This window comes from Lathamus discolor, chromosome 4 (assembly GCF_037157495.1).
Source record: "Lathamus discolor isolate bLatDis1 chromosome 4, bLatDis1.hap1, whole genome shotgun sequence".
In the NCBI taxonomy this organism is placed as follows: Eukaryota; Metazoa; Chordata; class Aves; order Psittaciformes; family Psittacidae; genus Lathamus; species Lathamus discolor.
In genome coordinates, this window is record NC_088887.1 from 67,017,619 (window position 1) to 67,045,016 (window position 27,398).

General features: G+C 42.0%; 1 protein-coding gene across 1 annotated transcript; it reads left to right on the top strand.

Annotated features, from left to right (window-relative positions):
- The first annotated feature begins 286 nt into the window (after positions 1-286).
- RAB20 (RAB20, member RAS oncogene family) lies at positions 287-26,551 on the top strand. Its single transcript, XM_065677935.1, has 2 exons — positions 287-1,016; positions 25,438-26,551. Exons 1-2 carry the CDS (start codon positions 845-847, stop codon positions 25,956-25,958), a joined length of 693 nt encoding a protein of 230 aa, XP_065534007.1. The 5' UTR covers positions 287-844; the 3' UTR covers positions 25,959-26,551.
- The last annotated feature ends 847 nt before the right edge of the window (positions 26,552-27,398 follow it).

A 27,398-nucleotide genomic window follows, 5' to 3' on the forward strand; every position in this document is an offset into this window, starting at 1 on the left:
TATCCGTTTTCATGTTTCCCAGGGTCTACACATTATGACTTTCTTTGCCCAAAATTCATAACGTTTATGTCCTATTAAAATGTTTTCCCAGATATGCTTGGTGCAAAGAGGATTGATGCAAAACCGATAGGTTAGATCTCTGGGTATTTAAAATGATTTCTGTCACCTGAACTGGAATTAAGCTGAATTACAGCAGCTGAGCAACTGTGAAGGTGGGTAGACCCGCCACTTGGAAAATAATCCCTGGTTTTTGCACACAGCCCGGCCTCTTTCTCACCAGGGTTTGACTGGCTGTCACAGCTCCGCCGGAGATCGTGACTCCGGAGCAACTTTTTGCCTCTCCATCTGCTACTGTCAGTAGCAGAGCCGGGAGAAGCGGGCTTTCTGCCTGGGGACCGGGAGAGCCGGGTGACTCGGTTACTCCGTCCGGAGGAGCTTTGGCAGCCCGGGGCGCAGCAGCAGCCTCCGAAGGCCCGGCGTGGCCAAGCTCCGGCCCCAGGAGCAGCCGCGCTGCCGCGGGGGGGAACGGCGCGGCCAGTACCCGGCTCACACCACCCGGCTGCTCCGGGCAGGGCTGCAGCGGCGGCCCGGCCCCGGGCGGGGGTTAGCGGGGCTCCGGCCCGCCCCCTCCCCCTGGCGCCGGCGGGGGCAGGGGTAGGAGGAGCCGGAGCTGGGGCCGGATCGCGGCGGCTCCAGCGGAGCCCCCGAAGTTTGCGCTGCCAGGCGGAGGGCGGCCCTCGGCCCGCCGCTTCCGGGGCTCCGCTGCGCCGGGCGGAGTGGAGCGGGCCGGCGGGCGCCCAGGGCAGGGGGTGGGAATCGGCGGGCCGGGCCGAGCCGAGCCGAGATGAAGAAACCGGACGGGAAGGTGGTGCTGCTGGGGGACATGAACGTGGGCAAGACCTCCCTGCTGCACCGCTACATGGAGAAGCGCTTCCAGGAGACGGTCAGCACTGTCGGCGGCGCCTTCTACCTCAAGCAGTGGGGGCCCTACAACATCTCCATCTGGGACACGGCCGGTGAGTCCCCCGGCGCGGCCCCTCTCGCGGGCTCGGTGCGGGGCAGCCCGGAGGGCCCCCCCCCCCCCTCCGCGGGCTCCGGCCCCGCGGGCTCCCGGTGTTTCCCGGCGGAAAGGGCCCCATAGAAACTTGCGGGGCGCTTGCCGGGCTGCCCCTCTGCTGTGGGTGCGGGAGAGCGGCGCTGGCCCCGCCGCCGCCCCAGGCGGGGGCTGCCCGGCGGCACCGTCCGTGTTTCGGTCATTCTGCGTGCGGTTTCCTTTTCCCGGATTTTGATAGGAGCTGTTGGGGGGACAGGGTCGGGTGACCTCGCTCGGTACGGTGGCTCGGCTCTCCGAGACCCGGAGCGGAGGAGATGGAGAAGCGAACCGCGCTCCGCACCGGCGGAGGCGGAGTACCGGGAAATGTCCCTTGGGTGTTCGGGGCTCAGTGCGGTGTTTCGGGGCTGCTGCAAAATAAGTCGGCTAAACCGAACGGTTTGGCAGTAGGACTGACTCTGAAAAGAAACACATTTCTGACGAGCCAAAAGGGGCCTTACAGCTGCTAATCCGTAGTATTTTTGGGTCTGCTTTGTAAAATGTGGATGTACAGAGAAGATCGGGATGCCTGTTGGCTTTCTTTAGCCTGAGTAGATGGCACTGACTGCAAATTCACACAGGAGTTAGCGAGGTTACAACTTCTGCTCATCGCTTCTCGCTGCATGCTTTTAAATGTCCAACCGCGATCAGCTGATGCCGGGCTCAGACTGACAAATGAGCACGGCTCGCCAGCCCTTCAGACGTGGCTTGCTCTTTGACCGCAGCAAGCTCGGCACATAAGGATTTAATGCATAGCGAACGTGGGCTGCAAGCAGTTACTGTCTGGGAGAGCAGCAAGGGGTTGTCTGGCCCGCTGTGTTGTGGCAGGCAGCATCTCCGGGATGCGGGAGGGAGTGCGGGTTGTGGTTTGGAGCCCTGGAGTGGATGGGGGTGGGAGAGCATGGACTGGAGAAGTGGTTTGTGGTCTCAGTCATGTGAATATCTTGCTCTTGGTTATTAAGTCAGGAAGTATCATGTAGAGGGCCAGGCTACGCTGAAAAATGAGGTCTCTGAACGTTCCTGCCTGTTAAGTTGCTTGTGGGAGAAATAATCTTGTTTTCCTGTTCAGCTGAATTCTGTTGAAATTTTTTAGTGGCAACCTGAAGAATGTGGGTCATATATTCTTGTGAAACTTGGGGAGCTACAGCATCGTGCAATATTCCAGTTTCCTCTTGGTGACATTTGGGAGGGAACTTCATTTGCTGCGTCACTTCATGTCACAATCTAGTCCAAAACGGCTTTTCCTGTGTCAGGAATTGAGAAGGAGGAAGGGGGGAAAGAAACTGCCTGAAAGTTATGCAGAAACTCTTTTTTTTGGGGGGGAGGAGATGCTTAAGAACTTTGGCTTCTTGCGTTCCTTAATCTGTTACTATGATTAAAGCTCTTTACCAGCAGCCCTGGGTTAGATACACTTTCTACGTGCTTTGCGATATTTTGGAGAAAAATCTACTTCAGTTTTAGAATTGTCAAGTCCTACTGTGGGGAGTCTCCTGTGGACAACTGCTGCTTGTTTCTAGTAAGCCAGTCCCATGTGAGTGATCAGCAGTGGGCTTTATTTCGACAGAATTATCTTGGTGAGTTTGTTCTTTGGTAATTTCCCCTACACCCTCTGCTTTTGCCTTTTTTTTTTTTTTTTTTTAATCATATGTGATTAAAAAAAAGTCTCTCCAAGGCCTCTTCTGATTTTAGAGCCTTTCTTTCAGTCATTTATACTTATTGTATTATATTCAGTGTTAGTTGAGGAAACACCTGAAACACCCAAGGGCACCACCTGTCTCAGGGCAACACAAGGGTTCAGGGCTCACAGCCTTCTCAGGAGCCAAAGTTCCTCCTGCACTCTGGAGCAGGGCCCTGTGATTCTGCTGCTTGTTCAGTACTGCAGTGGAAGCTCCTGCTGCTTCCTAAGCCTTGGCAGGACTTCTGTGGCAGGATCGCTGAAGCCATTTGAAAACTGTTGTTGTGTCGCACTGGGAGCGGCGTAACACATCTTCCTCAGCCGTCTCTGAAAGAGACGTACCTGCTTTCTCCTGTCCTGGTGGAGGAGGAAGGAACCTTGTGGGCACTGCAACTCTAATGTTGAGTCAACAAGGGCATTCAAAAGCCTCCGTTATTTATTGTATTTTTTATTTAATTTGGGCAGACCTCACAGTTTTGCTGGCCACAACGTGCCTGCAGTCCTTAGTTTGTGGCTCTTATCTCTCTATGGTGTCATTGTCTTATCTCTGCCAGGTGGCTACCAAGTAAGCTTGGGTTTTTTTTTGTAGTAAGAAGGAGTTTAAAATTTAGCTCTTCTGTCTGTTTATTAACCTGACATTGCTTACTACTGAATGCTTGTGAAGCAGTTACAAGGTGATCAAATACAGATCCATTGTTTTCTCTGACTGTGTGTGCCTAAACTTATAGTGGAATCCAGGAAGAAAAGATTATCCAGGAGGTAAGAAATTCTCTACGATGACAAAAGTATGGTTCAGTGTTTGCACCCATCTTACCTACCTAAATACTGAGTGCCAACACAAGATGTCTGTCTTAATACTCCAGTAGTACTTCACACAATGTACAAAGCAGAAATAAAGAAGATTTGGCCTAGAAAATGAGGGGATACCTGGTCATGACTACTGCCCTGGTTCAGTACTCTGGTAAAATACACAAACATGCAAGAGTAACTGGAATGCACGTTCTTTTAAACTTTTCTTCGTTCATGATTATCAGCATTATTTTGGGGACTGTTATCTCCTTAGGAGTCCCATGTATTTTTCTTTCAGTTCAGTGAGGATGGTTATTTGTTATTCTGGTCTGGGTTAGGAAGTTGGCTGAAACAGTGTAAACTTCAATACACTAATGTAAAATACATTACTATTCCTGTAATAGAGTTTTATTTTTGCAAGATTAGACTTTAGTGATTGATCAGTGTATCTGCAGTAATGGTGATGGACCAAAAATTAAGTATGGATAGATACTAGTGCTACCTCAGTTTAATTACCCATCTTCTGAAATATTTAAAGAACGTGTTGTTTTTACCCATCGCTCTGTTGATCTTGCATTACTTCTCACTCTCTTATTCAGAAAAATCTCACATTTTTTTCCAGGAAGAATAAATTTTGCTTACCAGAGTGCTTAAAACGCATGGTTCTGTGTTATCACTCAATAAATCACAGAAGAGCACACCGGACCTGTTTTACCAAGTTAGGTTTGAAGTGCAAATCAGTCTAGGGAGGACTCTTCTCTTGGCTCTGCATTCACTCCCCTCCTTATCTTGGGAAAATCAGATGCCTAGTGTAAATTTTTCATGTTCTTAGCCAAAAAATCTTGTAAAATGGGTGTGCAGAAGTCAGACTTGATTGTTTTTTCTGTAAATGCACACAGCAAATAATTCCGCATTTCCAGTTTTCCGATCTGATTATGAGAGAAGTTATTTTGAAATTGCATTCAAGTCAAGGAAACAAGCCACAGATGGAAGAACACTTGGGGCAAGTATCATATGCTTGCCATGTACTTATGCTTTTTGGTTTTTTCCTAGCCATCTGCTTTTGGCTGTTTCTCCATTGCCAGAGGCTTGGGTAGTTGGTCTACTGTTGTATTCTTGGCGCAGAGGATTATTTATTCTGATGCTACAAATTATATTTGCTTCTTTCCTGTTTGGTCAGCTAATTCAAATGAATAATAATAAAAAAATAAATCCATAAACTATAGAAGAAGACAGGAACTGTAAACTCTTAGCCTATTTTAAAGTCTGCTAGATAGAGATCTAGAAGCATCTGAGCTATGCTTTGAGACCCTCATAGTAGTAGTATTTTCTGAACCAAGGAAGGTAAGCAACAGTGTCAGCTAGAAGAATTTTCTTACATGGAAGTATTGGAGGCTGGGATGTCAAAGCTGTATATATGTATATGTATGTGTGTATATATAACTTCTAGGCAGTGCTGACAGCAACTGTGGAGTAAACCAAGACTTCCTGCTGGGTGTTGATGGCATGTGGCTCTGAGCTAGCACACAGCCTTTTATCTCAGGCAGTGCAAACACATCCTGAAGTTCTGAGGGTCTCAGTCCTGCTCCATCGTTAAACCTGGAATACTAATGCATGGTGGCTGCAGCTAACAATGTTGTGGGAGTCTTGGGTGTTCAGGCATATTTTCTAATGCCTTGGTATTTCAAAGGGAAAAACTTGTTTGTTTGTTAGATTCAGTCTCTTTAAGTTGACATTTGTTTATCTGGCAGATTACTGGTGCCTCCAGCAGTAAGTTTTCTTAATTATTAGTGGTCCCCTGTGTTGCTGGCTTAGTATTAGATTAAACAACTGGTAAGTTAATGACAAGTGTTTAATGAAGTTCACTTCATGATCCTGTAATTACATTTTAAGAAAGAGGCTGGGTTTTGAACTTGCCAACAGATAGTCGTGCAGCATTATAATGGGGAAATATAAAGGTTAGCAGGGAAAACAAACTTCCCTTCTTTTCCTTCCTTCTCATCTTGAGCTAGCTGTCTGCAGGCAAGAACTGACGTGCCTATTTTCTTCTGCGAACTTTCAGCTATCGGTCCATATTTTTCCACCTCCACCCCTTCATTTTGCACCTGGAGGTTTTTGTTAGTGACTTTTTTTACTTGTGGAGCTAGTAGGGACAAAGGAGATAAATATAGCCTGGAAAAGGCTGTAAGAAAGGCTTTTCTGTGACTTGGGTCAGCTGCAGCGTATCTGTGTAACAAGTGCTCACATCTCTTGTGACTAGTTTGCTGATGCCTGGTGGATCAGTGCTGATGAGCATGTATGAATTGCTCAGTTTCTGATCTTTGATTGTCAGTGTTGTGTTGGCAACTGCCTGTGCTGAGCTTTCTCAGGCTAGGTCTGAGTGTTTGACTGGTAAGAAGTGTTAGGTTCCTTCCTCGCTCAGCTAGGCTTTGAGGTTTTTTGGATTTCTTGAGAATGGGGTCAGCCCAGGTAGGCTGGTCTGTCAGCTGCCCTGGCGGCCAGCGCGCCCCTGCGTGGTGAGCAATATACAAATTTGCTGTAGGTAGGGAGGAAGTATGGTCTTTCATTGTATTGAAACAAAACAAACAAAGAGTTAGGATTAAATGGTGTATTTTCCTCACAAGTGAGGACTGATAGTAGCTACTCTGATATTCCGCTGATTTTGACTTTGGAAGTAGAGGGTTACCACAGGGGAAAAGAAGCAACAGATGGGATGATGAGATGGGTTAGTCAAAACCAAAGAGGACTCTGAGGCATGTGCTTCTGAACCTGATGAAATAGGAACAGAGCAGCAGTTGGGATGTGTGATGAAGTATCTTTAGTTGAGGAAGTAGCTTGTTGGAAGGGTTTAGAGGTTGTCACCTCAAAAATGGAATCATCTATGAGGAAGGCTGCTGAGTGTGTACTTGTGCTCAAGAGGCAGGGACTTACCAAGATATAAGGTGGAAATTACAGGAAATAAAGTGCCTTAAGTTTGTTGCTGGCGAGTCATGGGTTGGGGGCAAGTTGTCACCAAAAGACTTTGAGTTTTTGCAGTTTGCATTTGGGAAGATCAACCTGCATAATATGATGTTGGCCTCTGTATTAGTTGTTCATAGCTGTTGCATGTAAACCAGCCACAGCTGAAGACCAATGCACCATACACAAGTAGTGAAACTTCCTGTGATTACTGTGTACAGTTATAGTCCCCATGCCTTGAAAAGGAAGTCATAAGAGCGGAGGTTCAAAGGGGCAATATATCTAGCTGCCAGGAAAAATCTCTTGTGTACCTGGGGAAAAGCCCTGAAGAGAGTTCACTGTCAGCAAGCTCTGTACCTAAAGCCTGTGAAGCAGCTTCAGAGGCAGGAATAAAGCTTTAGCTTTAAAGCATCCCTGGAAGCATGGTTTTGTTGTGTGCAACTGTGCACTGGATTGCCTTTTTTTTTTTTCCTTCTGCAATGCATCTTTCCTGAAAAGAGCAGAGTAACTTAAGAAGTGATTAAAAATATGGACAGATAATGGATTGTGTGGAGGAAGTTTGATTTTCTCTGTCACACAACTTAAAAATACAATGATACAGAGGCAGAGTCAAAGGTAGTAAATTCACTGCTGCTGAAAGTGCTTTTTGTATGTAAATGAAGTAAAAGTATGGAAATACCTTGTCAGAAGAAATTGTCAAAAATATACATCAAAAAGAAACGGAAAAAGTAACACACTTTGTTTATTCAGCCATGGCTAACTTACTTTATTGAAGGAGGAATTTTGTTTCCAGCAGGTAGCTTTAGTACAAACCTTTGGGAAGGCAAACTAATGGGGAGGGTGAGCCACTTCGTTATACTCAGTGCAGCCCTAGATAAATGTCATGTATGAACCTCTGGAGTAACTTATGTATTCCAGCCTCCAGGTTAAATCCCCATTTTGCATGTGGTATTTAATAATAGTGCGCAAAGTGACTGAGCTGTTCTAACCTAAGCGTGAAACTACTTGACCATTTGGTGAGACTCTCTCTGAATATTATCAGTGACCTGAGAGGTCTGTGCCTGGCTAAGGCTCTCCAGTGTTGTGCCATGGCATTGCAGCTTGATAAGCATTAGCAGCTTTGGAGTCCTCGGTAGCATCTTAGCTTCTATAACAAAAGATGTCATCTTTGCTTTCTAATTTTAGCATGGAGGGAGGCCTGAGTTTTTGAGTCTTGTTGTAAAAGGGGGATGAGGGGCCAATATTGACCGTTTTCAACTGCATCTGAGTGGATGGTGGAAGGGAGAACAATATATGTTTGCCTAGACACTCGTGCATGGCCTGTGTGCTTGTTTTTCTGTGAAAATTTTGCTTGTCTGCTTTGGCTGATATAAATGAGTTTTTACAAGTCTTTGAATTGATTGAATACATCTATCCTAAAGCCATGTTTTAAAGCCCCAGATCCTAGGTTGGAGCGATGCTGAGAATCTTCATAATGAAGAGTTTGTGCCTTTGGCATTGTGTCCTTTCTTCCCTGCTTACTGAAGGTATCTCCTTCAAAATTGACTTGACAGCTGAGAGGTTAGTTTAAGTGTTGACTGCCTGCTTTGTGGCAATACTGAAAATATATGAGGGAGGGAGGGAGGCATGAACAGGAAAAATGGTTAGTCAAGCAATGTAAATGCAATGGCAAAGCTGCTGACAAAAATTGCAGACATATGGAAATTAATGTTGCTGGTGATTCAGGAGCAGTAGGAGAGACTGTAGAAGATTTCAGAAGGGTGTTCAAGAGCTAGATTATTCACTGTAAAACTGGTCTCCTGGTTGGGTATGTGCAAAGGCATAAATAGGTGTTCTGTGCAAGAAAACAAGTTATTAATGCCCTGTTGCACTCTTCAGTTTGACTTTCGTATTTGTGAAATGTAAACCTGAGCTGTCTAAGAAATGACCACTCTTTCAACAGTGTGTGGGGAAAACACGTACACAGGATGTGATGATTTTTCTCCCCTGTAGTTCTCTCTGTAGCTGAGTGAATAGTGCTGTGCAGAACAGCAAAAAGCTTCATTAGCTGTAAGGTGGAGGTGAATGTGTACAAAGTAACTCATGTTGACATAATTCTGGCTATTTCTGGGTACCAGGCACATTCCGTAATGGAAAACAAATAGCTACTTAAAATTGGTATTGTATGCTTATGTGGCTGAACCCAGGCGGTCTGGGTTGAGAGGCTTTTTTCTATTGACTGTGCAATCAACTTTTACTCCTTCCTTGGAAGGAAAGTCACAGTGAGTGCTTAAAAGCACAGGGCAGGTAACTAGCTGTTAGCTGTATGGTTTTACATTTGCTTCTTTGAGCGCTCATGTATGGTGAGTACTTTTCGTTTCACATGTACATACATGCTGTATGCATGCGTGCAAATGTCAAAGCCAGGGAGACTCATAGCCAGCTTCACAGTGCCTTGGCTGAGCTGCTCCGGATGCTTAAGTACCTTTACACATTTGCATCTTAGATCAAGTTGTTTTCATTGCTACAATTACTATCTTGTGTTGAAGCCATTAACCATATGAGCTTCCAAGCAACTTCTCCTCTGGCAGTGTTTCACTGTCTGAACTGAAGATACACTTAGTAATTCCTCATCTGGGTCACATTGTACTATTGCAAAATATCCAAACAAGTAACCTTTGTTTGGGTCTCCACACTGAGTCTGTCGTGGATGTATCTGGAATCATTAAAAGTTATGGATCAGAAAGAATCTTTTTCTCTCCCAAGTCTGAATGATTTGCTTTCTTCCAGGTGAACACTGGGTAAAACATCTGGGATTTCATTGAAGGGCATTAAACTTGTGATAAATTCTTTTTCCTGTGCCTGCCATATTGACTACAACTTCTTATGTAGAACTTGAAGATAAGCCTAGGAAATGAGGTTTTTAACTTGGTGTTTAAACTTGTGCGAGTGGTACTGCTGAGAGCAGAGGGTGGTCAAAGGAAATGAGGGGTTTTTTTGCTCTTAACTTGAATGAATTCCCAACCTAAGTAATTAGTCATCCTTCACCACAGGAGATTCAGGATGACATCCTTTAGGACAACCAATTCAATAAACATACAAGATTTTCTAATCCGACTATCCTACCTGGTTGTGGAAAAAACCCAAATTTAGGCAAGAACTTCTTAACATCATTTTTAAAGGGAGATAGATCATCAGATGTGTTTGTGAATCTTCTAGTGGATCTTTCCATTGCTTAGGAAGCAGACTAGAATTGAAGTTGGCTTTGCAAGGGCTGCCAAGGAGCCAGTTGTGGAAGAGCTCTGCTGACAGCCTGAAGATCTGTATAAGCTTGAATTTATTAATGCTTATAGTCTTTTGGGTCCAGAAGAGGGCATTAAAGGGTCTGGAGACAAGTCTTACAAGGAGCAGCTGGGGGAATTCAGGTCATTTAGTATGGAAAAGAGAAGGCTCAGGGGCAACCTTATCACTCCCTGCAACTACCGGAAAGGAGGACGTAGTAAGGTAGGGGCTAGTCTCTTCTCCCAAGTAACAAGTGGTAGGACAAGAGGTAACGGCCTCAAGCTGTGCTAGGGAGGTTTAGACTGGATATTAGGAACAATTTCTTCACAGAGACAGTGATCAGGCGTTGGAGCAGGCTGCCCAGAGAAGTGGTACATGGAAGTGTTCAAAAACCGTGTAGATGAGGCCCTCAGCGACATGGTTTAGTGATGGACTTGGCAGTCCTGGGGTAATGCTTGGACTTCAAGATCTTAAAGGTCTTTTCCAACCTATTTGATTCTGTGATTCTATGAATCTATAAAGCAAAAAGAAGGAAATGTGTATTTGAGCTTTTGCCTTTTTACCAATTCCACTGGAGCAAGAATACATTTCAGTCTAGCTTGTAGCATGGTGGAAACTTCATGTAGAGGATTCCAGGAGGAAAGACATTTGAAAATCTTTATTCTCAAACAAGGTAATGTTTGAATTAATGTTTCTATGCTTTGAGGTTGTTTTTGTTCCACGCTTTCACAAATAGGGTTATTTTTTTGTTTTGTTTTGCTTTTTTTGCTATGAAAATACCTCATCATGTCCTCAACTACAGAGAATGTATCTTTTCTTCTTTTTTTTTTTTCTTCCCTCCTGCTCTACAGGTTAATGAGTTGATGAGTTGGAGATTGGAATAATTTTGTCTAATAATGATTAAGCATCTGGTGTAGATACTTCTGCCTGTTCCCTCAGCCTGTCCTGTTGATCCACTGCCATTATTTCTTTAATCTGTTACGTGATTTAATATTCCTAGCTACTGTTTTTGTGCTTCAACAAAATCCTACAAAATACAGAGAAAAGATGATGTCCAGCCATTCAACTGCTCTTATATACCTAGTTTAAAAATGAGTCTTCAGTACTGCTGAAATAGCAGGATATTTTGTTTTACATTCTGCAGCTGATGACTACTTAGGAATTTTTAGTCATGTGTAATATTCAACCATAGATATTTAAATACTTGAGATTTTATTCTTCTATTAGTTATATCATTATCTGTAAAATGAAGGATGGCTTATTTAGACCTTCAGGAAAATGTTCTTCCTGTAAAAATATATTAACTAGAATCCCCAAACAAACAGTTTTGGAGGCATGGCAAGAGAAATTAATGTGTGCTTCACATGAAGAATGCGAAGCAGAAGTCAGACAGACTGAAATAGCCTTTAAAACAAAAGAAATGCTTAAATGCTGTTCATTGGCTGGGTAATAATGAGGAACAAACACTCCTGTGTTTCTCTACACAGAGTCAACCAGCTTTGATTTCTGCTTAAGCTCACGTTCCTAATCCACTCAATGACAAAAGTATAAAAATATAGCTGTATGGTGTTGTGCCCTGGTTACAGTGACCTTCAGCTGAGCTCCTACTTCCCTTTCCCCAAGGGGTTTGGACTAACTGACTTCCCTTTCTGGTTATGCAGGTTACTTCAGCAATGGGACTGAAGCTTCATGCAGTTAAATCCCTTACGTTGTGAAAATCCTCAGAAGTTCAATGTGTCCATTCTTCGTAATGGGGTCTGTGATCTGGACGTACAAATCTGTTGTTGCTCTCTTCTTAATTGTTTGAGTTAAAAATAAGGCACTCTGTATTTTAGAGGGTTTTTTATCTCTTATTTACTTGTTTCCACTTTCTGGCTGTCACTTCCTCTCAAAAAAAAGCCAAACAAACAAGCAAGCTTTTGGTTCATTTGGAAGAGGGAGAAACTACCAGAATCCGTAGTGGTTTATAGGGCTTTTTCATTTTTTGACTATGTAGTTGAGACAACATCTTCCAAGCTTCATAAAAAGGCTCATCAAATTTTGTGCATTGTTGCAAGGGAAACGTAGGTATTTTAAACCAAACCCACTCGTATAATGAGAGTGACACCATCACCCCCCATCCTGACACTGGCTGTTGCTTATTTAAAAAGGAAATCTCTGATTTTTGAAACTGAAGATGTTTCAAACTGGTCAGCTCCTCCAGCCCCTGCCAGTGCGGTTACTTCTTATTTTTATGAGGAACAAATGTTCCTGTAAGATTGTTTTTAGGACTTGGGGTATTCCTCCCGCAGCAGATAGCTGTATTTGTCACATTCAGATTGTTTCCCTTATCTTATTTCCTGTTCTAGCATTGTGGGCACTTTCCACGTTAATAATAATTAGTTTTATCTCTGAAAGGGATCATGGCTGATATACTTGGGTTCCTCTGTATATATTGTAGGGTTCCAGTGCCTGTACTGAACAAAGCTGTGCTGTTGCTGGGGGAGAAGAGGATGGTCTCTGGCTATGGGGAAGGGTGGGAAGGTGCAATCTGAGGCATATGTGAATGGATTGTCCTCAAAATCTTCCAGGCTGATTACCAAAGGCTAAAAGAGCTGTTGCTTCTGATGCTCTGGTGCTGTGTTAAAAGCATGCTGGAGATCCCTGAAAATATCTGCAGACTGAGCCTCTTTTAGTGTCTTAAACCTCTCTGGCTGGTGACCTGAAGTGGAATGGTGTGTGAGGGGAGGGAACACTGGGCTCTGTTTGCCTGTTGCCACTGCTTGTGCTTCCCAAGTATTGACAAAAGATGGAAGGAAGTGTCATTGAAATGGGGCTGATGGAAAATAGGTACTGCCATAGCTAACATTCTTGTAAGTGAAACTCTCCTGTGGGTCTCTGAAAGAGAAAGCAAACTTACTGCATTATAATATGACTCTCCTTGGGTGTGCACAAAAAAGTTTATGGCTGCATATTGGTGGTTTGGTTTCTTACACTTAGGAAGAAGGGATTTGAAGACTGTCAGGAGGCCAAAATACATATGATGTGTTTGGGGTTATAGTGGTAATATGGAAAAAGAATGATTCTAATAGATTAGACCATTTAATTTTATTTAAGGTTGATTATAATCTTAATGCAAAGAGGATCTGCAATCAGTAACAATGAACTATTTTTCTTCTCTAAAATGTCACAGTCCTTAATGAAGATGTTTATTAAGTTCATGATATTTCCTCACTCAAAAAATGGTTGGTGTGTTGTGCTGGTTGACTTGGTATGTATCTGGTTACTGTTCTGTGAAAAATCCCATGGGGAATTCTTGATTAAAAAAAACAACCAACCAATACCCAACCCAAAACCAAACCCATGTAAAGAGATATCTAAGGCAAAACCAAAGTATCTAATGAGGAAGTTGAAAAACTTAAGTAGAACAGGAAGCGTTTCTTGTCTGTGAGGGAACAGGCAGATGCTTACTTGCAAACTCTTCTCTGGAACCTGGCAGGAATGCCAGACGAGCAGTAGCATTTTGGAGTGCTTATTGAGATACATTTAGGAGGGCAATCTCAACTAAGTCCAGCAAGCTGCTCACTCACCCTCCCCCAGTGGGATGGGAGAGAGAATCATAAAAGTGAGAAAACTCGTGGGTTGAGATGAAGACAGTTTAATAGGTAAAGCAAAAGACATGCACACAAACAAAGCGAAACAAGGAATTCATTCACCACTTCCCACTGGCAGGCAGGGCTTCAGCCATCTCCAGGACAGCAGGGCTCACCCAAAGCAGTGAAGACAAACACCACCACCCCAAACATCCCTCCTTCTTTCCCCTATATATATATATGCTGAGCCTGAGACCATATGGATTCGCGGTACCCCTCTGGTCATCTGGGATCAGCTGTCCTGGCTGTGTCCCCTCCCAGCCTCTTGTGCACTCCGAGCCTGCTTGCTGGTTCAGTGAGAGGCAGAAAAGGCCTTGACTCTGCAAGCACTGCTCAGCAGTAACTGAAACATCTCTGTTACCAACACGGTTTCCAGCACAAATCTAAAACATAGCCTCATACTAGCAGCTATAAAGAAAACTAACTTTATCCCAGCCAAAACCAGCACACCAGGTTAACTTTCCAGTTCCTTATTGAGCAATATAAAGCATCCAGTGTGTGTGGAGTGACCTCCTGGCCCCGCGGTGGCAGTTGAACTATGTTAAAATACACCTGGCTGTGCATTCCTGCCTGAGTTAAGGACCTGCTTCTTGGTTTGAAGAGCAAACTTTGGGAGGGAGTGTGGGCTTAAAAGATCTCTTTTCTGAGTGACTCTGAAGATGAGGACCTGGTAAGAGCCTCTGCTTAGCAATTATGTGGAGAAGCGGGCTCATCTGCAGTGCCTGTTCCCCTGTGGAAAGGAATTGTAAATTTAATGAAAAAGTATCAGTTTTCAGGTACTGGAAAGAAAAAACATCTGCTTTTAGTACTCATCCTGTGGAATATGAATTGCTCTTCTGTAAGAGGGACTTTTCTTTGAGGAGACGGATTGGTGTTCCAGTGAGTGTTACAGCCGAAAGGCTTTTCGCACAACCCGGAGCCAGGCGTCTCACGTGGACGAGGCTGTTCTACCGCCCTGTCCCATAACTGGCCTCTTTGTTACCCACTGCTGGGTGATACTTGACCGTCAAGCTCTGCTGCTGCAGTTAAGTGCTCTGTGCTATTGCTTCCTGCAGAGCTCTCCACAGTAAATCCAAAGGGGTTTGGGTTTTCTGTCATAAATTTAACTCACAGGCACCCTGCAACATTTTCTTCTCCGTAGAGACGGTGTTGATGCTGGATTTCAGCTCACTTTCTGGTGGAGCATTGGCTTGTAGACAGGCTGATAATGTCCCATAAATCTGGCATGCCCTCATTTCTTTCGCCAGGCTTTGGTGTTGAGATGACACATCTTCCTACACAGCTGTGAGGTTTCAGAGGGAAATTGGCTCGGGTTTTTTTAGTTTGTGTTTCAGATGCACTCAAGATACGCTTGCTGGTCTGGTGAGGCTCTGCTCAATTCTGTTGCTCTTCTACAAGGTTCTGCCCTTCCAGACAGCTGAAAATACATGCACTGCTTGATGCTTCTGGGATTATTTCCTTCTCTTAAAAATAAACACAGTACATCAAGAGACCTAAAGAAAATGGGTAGTTTGAAAAAAATCTCATCTAGCTGAATGAGAAAGTTCATTAGGGTTGTAGAGGGGTCAGTGGGATCTTTAGCTACAAATAGGTGGGGTTTTATTTTTCTCCCCTCCCCTTCCTCCCCCCCCCCCCCCCCCCCCCCCCCCCCGTTTTTTTTATTCCAGTAAGAAAGGTTAAGCTAAATTCAGTTTGGGCAACATTACGTATTTTGCAAGGTGCGTTGAGTTGGTAGTAGATGACAAGCTGAGCCCTTGGTACCTCGTGGTGTCCCACAGCCCATGAGCTGTTCCGAAGAGTATACCAAGTGTAAAGAGGGATGAAAGTAGTGAAGAATTTCAGTAACCTCCTAGCTTTAGTGAGACAGTCCTGGTTATAGAATAATATGGAAAGACTGGAGAAAAGAGCTACAGGTATGGTTAATGGTTTAGAGGAATCTGCTAGGGGCAAAGAGCCTGAATATGAAAAAAATGTTGGTTTCTCTGGCCTAGCCAGAAGGTGGGTAGGTTATACAGGAGCACCTTTTAGGGAGGAGTGTTGAGTTTTTCTGGGTTTTGGGGAATGTGGTGGGTTTTTTAGTGGTGATGTTGGCTTCATTTGGGTTTTTTTAAGAAGGTACTTCATGGAGCTGAAAGTCTACCAAAACTCAGAGTCTAAAAGCTGACCTATAACAGGGTAATTTGTGGGATATTGACTTTTCTTTCTTTGGCTGCCTTATAGAATATAAATTTCTCAGTCACAAGATGAAGGCTGAGTGAAATTCTGTCATCTTCATTACACAGGAGATCAAGTGTAGTTCTCATTCTGTTCTGATCTCTGGCCCTGCTCTGTGATTTTAATCTTCTTTTTCTTTTGTTTTCTCTCTTCTTTCCTATGTTAAGTTGTTCTCCCCCTTCCCTTGAGTGTGTCTGAAGGGTCTGTCTTTGGGAACCAGTAATGGAAGTCTTCACTGCCAGTTATGGAATGAAAACAGACAAACTACTGTTCAGGGCTGGATTTAAAAGTTTCTGGGAAAATTTAAACTGGCTCATGAGTGAATAATACAGGATTTGACAAGATGACTGAGGGATGTTTATTATAGATCAGCTGTGGGTGAGTGGGTAATCAGCTTTTTTTGATACCTCTGTGACTCAGCGTGCTCTGCAGGACATAACAGATCGATCAGCACCACCGTAAGCTGTTAGCCATCAGCCTTTAGTTCAGCTGCCTTTAGAAAATTAAGCTTTTACTTAAAAGCACATTTCTCCATATACTATCACACTGTTAACTGTCAAAACCACAGCAATTTTTTTACCCATGTTTCAGTCATAGATTCTTTAAAGGTATACTGTGAGTAAAGGCTTTGTGTCCTTTGAGTCATTTCTTCGGCACATCAGAAAAAATTTGTGGCTAGACTTTTATTGTGGAGCTTCTATCAGTGCATGCCTTGGAAAATAAACCTCTTGAAGATTATGAAATAAAACTAACCCTGTAGCAAAAAGTACCTTCTATTTTCTGTTTTGCCATTTTTATTAGACAGGGTTTTCTGTGTGCCCTTTTGCTGAAGAAAAGCGTTATCACAACAAGCACGTATGCCAACAAGCCATCTTCTTCAGATAATGCTCAGATGATCCTGTAGATCATTAACCACATCCTAGAGTTCAGCATGTGATGTGCAGCACATCACGCTGACATCATTCTTGCATAACCTCTCAGTGTGCTATTTGTCCTAACAATAAAGGGCCCATTTAAGTGAACTTCTTTGGAAGACTAGTTTTATGTGAATTGTGCCAAAGTATCACTTTTGGAATGTTAATTGAATTGTTGTTTTAACAGCGATTAAAGAGTTAGTTGAAACGGCTTGACCTTTTGGTATTGTTCAAGTTTGACAAGGAAAAGTTATTCTCAGAAGGGATAGGGGTGTGAAGGGGGTTGTTCTCCCAGCCAGCCAGGTCTTGAACAGGTTGTGCTATAATAAGTCTGTGTGTACATAGCAAAGAAGAAAAAAAGGAACACAGTCAGAATAGAATTATAATTGCTCTTTTCTGATGAAAACCATAAAAGGAGAAGCAAATTAATAATAGTTGCTGCTGTCATTTATTTTAGCTGTCTGTTAAGATGACTTTCCTTTTGCAAAGGCTGTAAACTAGGAATAAGCTTGAATCTGTAAAGGAATTTTGAGAGCATTACTATTAGCAAAATTGTTAATCCTTGTACAGGAAGGCTCATCTTTCTAGCCACTTCACCTACCTTCTGAATTTTAGGGCAAAATCTTTTACATACTTCATATTTTCTGGTCCCTGCTGAAACATGCCCCACAAATCTTATTTATGGCATATCAGGTATTTTTAGTTTAGTTATTATATTTAGAGGGGAAGGAAAGAAGTAGGCTAAAAGAAATCTGGCTATCGTTTTTTGTCATTGAATGTTTTACTGTTCTTACTCATAGAGTGTAGTGGATTTTCCATTTCCAGGGAGTAAATACCTGTCCTGGGTTCAGGATTCCGATTCGTTTCCCAGCCATACTGGTGGTGATGACAACTCAAAAAAATTGAATTCATATGTTGCCTTTGTATTAGAAAAAGCAAAAAGAGCAAAGCCTCATAAAGGATATAGGGTGTGGTGGTGGTTCTTTTCTCTCTAGTTCGTCTTTATGCTCTTTAAAAACTTCTCCATCTTTCTCCTGCTTTCCATATCTGCTTCCATGTCTGCTGGTTTTTGGGTTTTTTTGTGGAATGTAGTAGGGGGTAGAAATAAATGATTTGTGTTTTTAGCGCGCTCAACTCAAGCAAGGGAAGTAAAGAATGAGTTTCTTTTCTTAATGCACGCTGGTAGTTGCTGGTGTGGACTAGCCTTCCAGGGAGCAGTCCTCTTCTCTTGGCAGAATGTTAATAGTTAATTTAGACGCCTGAAAAGATGTTGGCTTTGTTATGTAAAGGAATGGAAATAAAGGATGAGTTTCTTTTTTTATTCCCCTTGAATATTACATTGGAGACAGGATCCCCAGTAATAGGCCTTGGTGCTTGGTAATGCTAAACATGTCATCCAGTTTTTCCTGAATACTATTGCAGCCTCTCCTTTTATTCCATGGAGAATACATTAATATCTGTTAAATATTCGTGCATAAGTTTGCAGGGGACCTTTTATCCTCTTAAGATAAAAACAGATTAAAAACTTATGCCTTTTTTTTTTTTACAATTTTGTTTAAGAATTAATGATTTCAAACAGCCCTTCAGTTATTCATCGCTGTGTGTTTTTCTCACGTGTGATTCCTGTGAGAATTTAGGTTCCCTAATAAAACACATCCCAAAATATATGTACCATGTTATCCCAGCCACTTCTGGATCACTGATGGTAGTTTAGGAGACTTTTAGAAACAAAACAGAACACAACACAGCAAACCCCAAACAAAACCCAAAACGATTCTCTTTAATATTTGTATTTGCACAGAAGGGTGCAGCTTAATCTCCCAGGATAAAAGCTGTTCTGGTACCATAACTCATAAATTTGGGATTATAGTGGCAAGACATTTCCTGTTTCATCAAGACCTTTATCTGCCTCTAGTTAGGTAAGTAGTTGGATTTTCTCAAGTAACATATCAGGCTGTTCAGACAAAAATCAGATCTGTTAAATAGAATGTTTTAATATTTGGTTGAATGCTATTCTATAATCTGACAGTCGATTGTATAGGATTTCTGCATGTGAATTCAGCAGGGACTATATTACAGTGACATAATCTAATGCCTCTTTCAGATCAGGAAAATAATCTTACATTCCTCCTGTATAACAGCATACTGAACTCTTGAGATCTGCCTTTTATTCAAGTGTCATGGCATTAAACATGAAGCACCTTCTGCTTCACTGTTTACGGTTTGCAAAGCTTTCTCATCTGTGGCAGACAATTAAATATATTGTTGGTTCCTTTGAATCTGGGACTTGCTTCCATTTGAATATTGTGATTTTTTTAAATGAGGAGATATTTGTAGCACTTGAAACAAGTGTCCTGTATGTGTTTTTGCCACCCTGGATGGCAACCTCTAGGAGAGGAGAAGAGCTCATGCAGTGTATTTCCTTTATCTGTATAAAAGCAGTAGTATAAATACCTAAATGCTGTCAGGCTTGGATCTAAGTGACTTTGGACATAAGCTTGTGAATAACCTCTATTACAAGGAGCGTGTGTATGTGTGCGTGTTGGTGAGACCATGTGTGCAACGTGGTGGTGCTTCTATGTGTGTTCATGTTTTAAATTGGAGTGTTGTAAAAGTGTTTTTGAATAACCCCCACTTTCTAAGACTAGAACTGAGGGAATTTAAGTAATTAATAGATAATGATTATGCAATGGATAAGTTCTAGGCATTCTGGCCACTGAGTTTTGTGTCCAAGGGAAACATTTGTTAGTGGAGGTGTGGTATTTCTAATACGATAATTAAAGCTGACTGAAGGACAGGGCTCAGTTTTATCGTGATTTCTTATCTTGCCTAAGTGAGAAGTGAATGATTACTCCTGTTCATGTGGCTTTCTTGCTCACACGGAACTGCTGTTTTGCAGAAGCAGCTTTACAAGCCTAAAACGATTCATGTTTGTAGAGTGGCAATGTTTGCAGGGTCTTGGGAATTTCATATTCCTTCAGAACTCAAAGTATTTGTTCATTAAGTTAAAAATACGTAGATTTAAGGGAGGAGATGGTCTCTTTCACCTTTTTAATCTTCTTTTATTATGAGATAAAGATACTTGCCTTAGGCATTGAGAGTAAGTTCTGTTTAGAAATGGAACAGGCTTGTCCCAGTTGTATGTTCCATTGAGCCCATGTTCTTGACTGTTTCTGACGGTTTTTCTTTGGAGAGCTTTATTAAAGAATTTTCATTTGTTCATTGTTCACTTAAACCATGTGGTTGTTATTTGCTTCCATGTGTAGCTCTTTCTACTTTAAAACATGAAAGTGAAGCCCTTTGGGTATAAAGATCAGTATTTTGCTATGTTTATGTTCTTGGCTTTGGCCAAGACATCCATATATCTGATTTTTAGTAACTTAAATAGAAGCTCCTGAATTAGGGCACAGTTCACACCTTGAATGTTGATTCATATCTAAGTATAAACAAAATAAATGTTGTCTTGATTTTTAGTAGAGATAGAGATATCTTGCATTCTGAAACTTCAATTACACAAGTATCTTCTATATTGTAGCGCTGTGAATGTATAATAATAGGTGAATGTGGAGCTTAAATGAATTTTCTAGTTGCTCAACTTTTAATTGTTTTGGTGGTTGGGTTTTTTGGGGGGTGTTTGGTGTGGGTTGGTTTTGTGGGTGGTTTTTTTTTCTCCCCTCCCAGAGACTTTCATTCTTCGGGGAATTTTGTCTTGGAGGAAAACCAAATGTTGGCGTTTTTCTAATGGATCGGGAAATCATGTATTCAGATGGCTTCTGGATATATACAAATTGAGTGCTCCAGTGCTTTCTGACTCATTTGTTTCAACTAATTCCTGCTTATGTCCTCCATGTTAATCCTTTGGGATGGAGAGCTTTATTTTTATCCCCAGGTAACCACAGGCATAGTCTGCTTCTTAATAAAGCTCCTGACTTCAAGGGAAATGTGATAAAGCCACCTAGAAGAAATAAATACCAATCTTGAACAAGGTAATGAAGAGCGCAAACTTCATCATTGTCAAAACTTGAGAGCCTGACTCACTTCTGGGCAAGGCAACTTTTCTGAAACCTTTGTGGGCCTTTATTGTTTGCTCTTTAATAGTCAGTATATATCTTGGCGTATGTGCACAAACAGAAATCTCAGTTCCTAGCAAAATTGTTTCCCCTAGTGCCCTTTAAAGGGTCACAACTTTACTGCTTTGTCTGCAAACAGAGGGAAATGTTGTTCCCTTTTTAAAAGGAAGCTTGTTTGTCTGTTCTTGTTATCACGCGGATGTTCCTGCTGAGGTAACTCAAGAGCATCAGGGTCACCCTTTGAACCTTTATCTACTGCAGCTGAATCCTCAACTCTCATTTCTTTCTAATACTGATTTCTGTGCTGTGTCATGGATGTTATACTTTCTGTTTTCTTTCCTATTTTAGCAATCTCCTTAGGGCACAGTTCCTGTCTCTCTTCGTGTACACTCAAGTTCAGACTTTCCTATAAAGGAGAAAGAGAATTTGAAGGCAAAACCTAACTGATATCTTCTGTTTGTGTTATTTCCTCTCTACTGTCCAAATTACAGTCTTGCTTAAATCACAGTGGAGATCCTTGGAACGTACCTGATTTATGGACTGGAAACTTTCTGGACAATTTTGCTCTCTTGGTAGCTTTTAATATAATATTAGTGTGCTGCTTTTGCTCCCTTTTGTGTACTTTTCCACACTACATATTTACTTCAGGAACTCAAAATTTAGAACCCCTCTCAGACTGCAATATCAGAGTAACAACTTTTTTCATTACTTTCTGGAAGACCTTTTTAGCTCATTAGTATTTCTGGTGTCTTATTCCCTTGAGACTTAAAGGAACATTCCGTTTTGCATTCTTGTATGTGCTCAGCACCAAGAGATTTAAAACTTGTTCTTCCAGCAGAGGATTTCTTTAGAAGAGTGTGTGTGTGTGGGAAGTTATGCTACTTAAGAAGTTGTGGTGAAAGCCTTTGAAGAGGTGGTATGTAAGAAACATTCAAATCTGTCTGGAGGAAATCTTTTGCCCTCCTAAACATCAATAGAAACTTCACAGGCTACTTTGGATACCACCCTCAGGGATGATGGACAGGAAGATTGCTCCAGGGAGGAGATCGGGACAGTGGTTGGCACTGCTGATTTCAGAGGATCCCACAGCAAGGAAGGGAAGAGGATGCTTGGTCAGGCTGTGATCCCATCCAGAGAAAGCATTCATGTGGGCTGCTGTCTTCCAGCTGAGAGGCAGGGGTGCTGTAGGAGGCTGGCTGGACTAATGCCTCAGCCTTAAGTTCAAGTCCTTGCACACTTTAAATCTAGCCTTGAGTATTTATAAGGCTGGTCTCTTGCAAGGTCTGCTTTTCACTTCTTTCTCCCTTGGGTTTCTCATGAACCATCTGGTTCTGAAGTCCATTTGCCTCAAATTCTTTGATTGATTCATGACAACCACCATAGGACTTTGAAAATGCTTGATGACTGCGTTGCTCCTGAGTGGGTGAGGTCTCCAACAGGACTTCATAGACTGGCTGGAAGAGCCTCAGAAAAGCTAACAGTGCTGCAGGTAGTGATAATGCCATAGGGCAGTTGAACTGCTGTACACAAGGCAAGATATAAAGATGGAAAACTGGAAATTAGTTTTGGGTTGCTTGACTTCAAGAAATTTCCCTAACATTGTGCCTTTGTGGTTGATTTGATTCTCACACTTCCTTTGATAGCAAGTTATTTGATAGTTCTGGCGCTCTTCCTTGTTACCTTTATTTTTTGAAAGGGTGAAATAATTTAATTCTTGAGTTCAGGGTTTACCATTTAATTTCGGTAATTGTGGAAAATGTACGTAGTTAAAGTGGTACCAGATGGGTCCAGGGAGCGAAATAACTGGCCCTTAAGAAAGGGGTGGCTGTTCTCTTGCAGTAAGTTTTTCACCATAATGTCTGATGTTATTTTGCCTGACACCTTAGGGACAGATAAGCTTTTAGTTTAAATACTTTGTGTAGTTTTGAGGTTTTTTCCACTTCTGGGGTTGTTCCAGTCCTTAAGCGCCAGAAGTGGTGTGTACAAGGAAACTGTGCTGTAAAAATACGTTATGCATTTTTTCTGCATGTAGATTGTGCTGTGTGGGTGAGCAGGAGAGACTATCCATAATTCCTCCAACATAATTAATCCCTTATGCAAGGTAAATTCTTCTTACTGTTTCTTTCCCCCTTTCAACAGTATCTTAGTTGTAGAAGTAGCCAGTTTGTATTTAGAGTTTAAAAGTGTAATGGTTTATATTATGCTGTGCAAGATTAGATTAGCATACAAATTCCATAAAACAAGTAGTAGTATTGTTCGAGTACCCAGTTGCTGTAGCAAATCATTCTGGGCACTGGATTTTATGGCTTAGGCATCTGAAGTGGGAGGACGGAGGAGGATATATGTTCCATTGTGGTTTCCAGACTGCAGTATAACCAGGGTTAGGATGAAAACAGAGTAGGTTGCAGCACAAACTCCTACTCAAAAATTGGAGACTTTTAAAGACTCAGTTGCAGTGCAACTGAAAGCACAACTCTGAACATGAGATAGGAGGAGAAAGTGTAAAAGCACTGGCCCCTTCTCTACAACCCACTCTCCCTTGCCTTTACTTGTTTGCACCTAAGCAAGGTCATATCAATTTTTCCCCTCCTCCTCCTGTTTTCCTACCTACCAGCTCATTGGTTAAAGAATTTCTTTTGATGGGGGGGGAAGCAAGCTGGAGATTATACAAAATTGCACCGAAGCAGTTCTCACACTTTTCTGTACTCCATTCATTGATTTTTTTTGACCTCCGCAATGTGATATAACGCTTACTGCCAGTTCTTCACTGTGCGGGAAAGTAAACTACACAAGGATTTTTAATTATTATTCTTTTTTTTTTTTTAATGTGAAATCCTCATTTTCTGTGTTATGAGAAAGAGTAAATAATTGTTCCTGGGTTAATTGCTCAGTGTTAGGTCTGAATTTATAGACATCGTTCATACCTTTTTTTCAGTAGTTCACCAGCCTGAGAGATTCCACAATTTTTCCTTATGCGAAAGCTTTGCATGCTTCTGAGCATCCTCACCACCTTCTTTTTATACCTCTTTATAGTGTACTCTGAACCTTTTCAAATCTATTTCTCTGGCAGTTACCAAATTTCATTCAGTGTTAAAAGTATGGTGAGCTTTGAATTTCATATTCATAGAATCACTGAATGGTTTGGGCTGGAAGGACCCTTAAAGACCATGTAGTTTCAACCCCCACTGCCATGGGCAAGGACACCTTCCATCATGTTGCTCAAAGCCCCATCCAGCCTGGCCTTAAACACTTCCAGGAATGGGGCAGTCACAGCTTCACTGTTCTAGCTTGATGTATTCCAGTTTTGTTTACTGATAATGATGAACACTTGGCCTCTTTTCTGGCCTCTGAGTCCTAAAGTTTGTCAAAGGACTTACAACAGTGATTCAAAAGTTTGAAGTTCTATTCCTGACTGGAGATAAGCTCTAAGTTACTTTCACAGTTTGCATGTACATGTGCAGATGTGTTTTTCCAATATATGCTGACCTGTATCTTTCAGCATGAATTTCTTTTATCTTTCCTGCTCCACCGCTATTTATGAGGATTTCACAATGCTGTAACTTGTGGTTAGTAGCTTTGTGCAGACAATTAATGTATCTAGATCACTTCCAGACTTCCTGTAGATGGAGGCTCTGTGCAAAGAGGCTATAAAAAAAGAGTTGAGAAATGATGATGATTATAAAATGTTTAGAAGAGTAATGTTGTCTTTTTTTCTCCCCTTCTTTAATGACCTAAGGTTGACTCTGATGGCTGGTTGAAATCTAGCGTGCTCTCTCTTTTTCTCAGCCAAGTTTTGGGGAGTAAAGTGAGCATGCTACAGTAAATTCTACATGTAGCAGGTATCAGGGGAAAGTTGCAGTTCTTGATAGCAAAGGAAACACTTTGTCTTCTGCCTCATTTCCCTTAGTCCTTTTGCAAGTACTGAGGAGCATTGTTTGCTTCCCAGAATTTAAAGAAGAGTCAGTTTTGTCTTCCAAGGAGCTAAGTTGAAGGAGACCATTAAGCTTAGCTGGAAGTGCTGGCAGATATTTGCTGAGTGACAGGGAGGAAGAAATGTTTGTTATTAACTGTTGGTTATTGAGTGATGGTTGGGGCAACCTAAAAGATAAATTACTCCTAAAATGTAGTTAGGGTTCTCTATGCTGTGTATGTTTAATATCCTTAAAAAGGGTGAGTACTTGTGATGGGATAGGTGCATATTAGTACATGCAGGCTATATACAGCAGCATTAAAGACAATTATTTTCCTATAAAGTAAATGTACCTGAGAACTGTGGACATGTAGTATAGGGCTTACAAAATCCTTCAAAACCTAGGAAGAAGTGGATTACTGACTTTGATCCAGATTTCTGAACTGGATATGCTTGGAAGTGTACTCTGGATTTATAGGAGTAATAAGATCTAGCAGAATTTGAAACAGTAGAACTTATTTTTTTGTGTATAAATCGTTAAATAGGTGGAACGAGCCATCTGCGGGTGCAAGTGGGGTAGTTGTTAATGTGTCATAAATAAACTAGTATGCAGTGTAATAAAAAACCCTCAAACCTTTTTCTGCTGTCTGCAGCTGTGAATGTTGTGTCAGGCTTGCTCACTCGTCTTTACAGATTCCCTGATCTGCAATTGAGCAAGCAGTGAGCCAAGGCATTCTGCAGCACAGTTGCACTCTCTAGGGAAAGCAGGAGAAAAAACCTGAAAATGCTACAAATGACACTTTTTTACCTTCACTGCTCCATCCAAATTGGCAAAATTGGCTTAAAATTCCCTAAACTCTCTCACTCAGTCAATAACATAGCTTGCAGCACACTGACTTATTGTTGTGTTTAAACCTTTGCCAGGACGGGAGCAGTTTCATGGCCTCGGGTCTATGTACTGCAGAGGAGCAGCTGCTGTGATCCTCACGTATGATGTGAACAGCCTCCAAAGCCTGACGGAGCTGGAAGAAAGATTCTTGGCGCTGACGGACAGTGCGAGTGCTGACTGCATTTTTGCTATTGTTGGAAATAAAGTTGACCTCACCGACGACTGCGCTTTGCCACTGGATGAAAATAGACCTGAGAAGCCTGTTGCCAGCTGCAGCTCGAAGGTGCGAAAACAAGTCTGTGCAGAGGACGCGATTGCGCTCTATAAAAAGATACTGAAATACAAAATGCTAGATGAGAAGGATGTTCCAGCAGCTGAGAAAATGTGCTTTGAGACCAGTGCAAAAACAGGATACAAGGTAGATTACCTCTTTGAAACTGTGTTTGACATGGTAGTCCCAATAATTGTACGGCAGAAGGCCGAGGGACCACCGCAAACTGTAGACATTACGGACTACAAGCCGGCAAAAAGGACAAAATCTGGTTGTTGTTCCTGAACCATTTACATGATGTAAGAGAAGGGGAGGGATTGTTCTCTCCAGCAAACCGAAGAGCAACAAGTGCTTGCAGATCACCAGAAAGGAAAAGTCAAATAGACTAAAATGGTGTCTGTGGAAAAAAGGAAACAACCCAAAAAACAAGCAGCCAAACAAATCTGACCATTAAAGGTTTCTGGGAAGCTCTGTGTATGAAAATGGAAAAGTGAGTGGAATTATATGGGAAGACTTGCCAGTTTCCAGGGGAGTGGATCTGAAGACAAATGGTGTATTAGTACAATTGGTACAAATGACAATAACTTGAACAGTTTTGAAGGAGTCTGATTTCTACTGACTTGCCATTTCATGTTGCATGTAAATGATCTGTTTGTATACTCTCAACAGCTTTCACATGATTATCATCTTTCCCTTCATGATTCTGACTTTGGAAGATTGAAAACACAGTACTTTTTTATTCTTGACAAAAAAAAGAAAAAAAAAGAAAATCCAGGTATAATTTATATTTGTAGCTAATAAATCAATTACAATCTTTTTATGTCAGATGACAGTGTAAGACTCAAAAGCTGAACTATTAAAATCGCTGTGGATACGTACTATTCATTTGGAGACTTTATTAATGTGAATTCCCCTTTCATGGTGGGCTTTCATGTATTAACAGGCAGCATCACAGCTCTTGCTGCTCTAATTGCAAGATGTAGGAGGAAGTTTTTCTTTCCTTTTTCTCTTGTAATTCTTTTTAATGTGGGTAGGAAAGCTTTTGGGGGGAAGGAAGTGATTTTCTATTTGTCTGCATTTTGACCTCTTTATGGTGCCTGTAGAATGCCACCTGTGTTCTATCTCCCTTCCAATTCCTCCCTTGTTGTGCTCAAGGCTGCAGCTTTGATGTTTAGCAGCTATGCATGACATTGCCATCTTCCTGCAGGGAAGTGAGGACTTGCGTTTTCTGATGTGAAAGTGGCTAATGCAGGAGGAAGGAAAGAGAAAACTGCCTTTTGTGGAGTAGAAAGGCACATGAAGGAGCACTAACGAGGTACATGGTTTCTTTCCTGACTGCAGTAAAAAGGAGAAGCTAATACTCACTAGTGCTCCTAGAGTTTCCCAACTCTCTCGGCTATGATGCAGTATGTGATGACCCAGGAGCACACACTGAGACGCTTTAACCACAGTGAGGAACTACTACTTTCCACCCCCATATTTCCCCAAAACAACCCCCCCCAAAACCCCAAAGATGCAGCTCACATGTTTCCATTTCAGCAAGCTGTTGTGTGGGGGCTCTTTTGTCTTCTTATGGATGCTATGGGCATAATTTTCTAAAACTAAAGGGTTGGTTGTTCTTATGCTTTCTCATTGACTTTCTCTGTCCCACCCAAATCACAGTTGAGTAGTACATAGGGAGTCAATTCCTAAATGAATAATGAATTAAATTATTACTAAGAATAT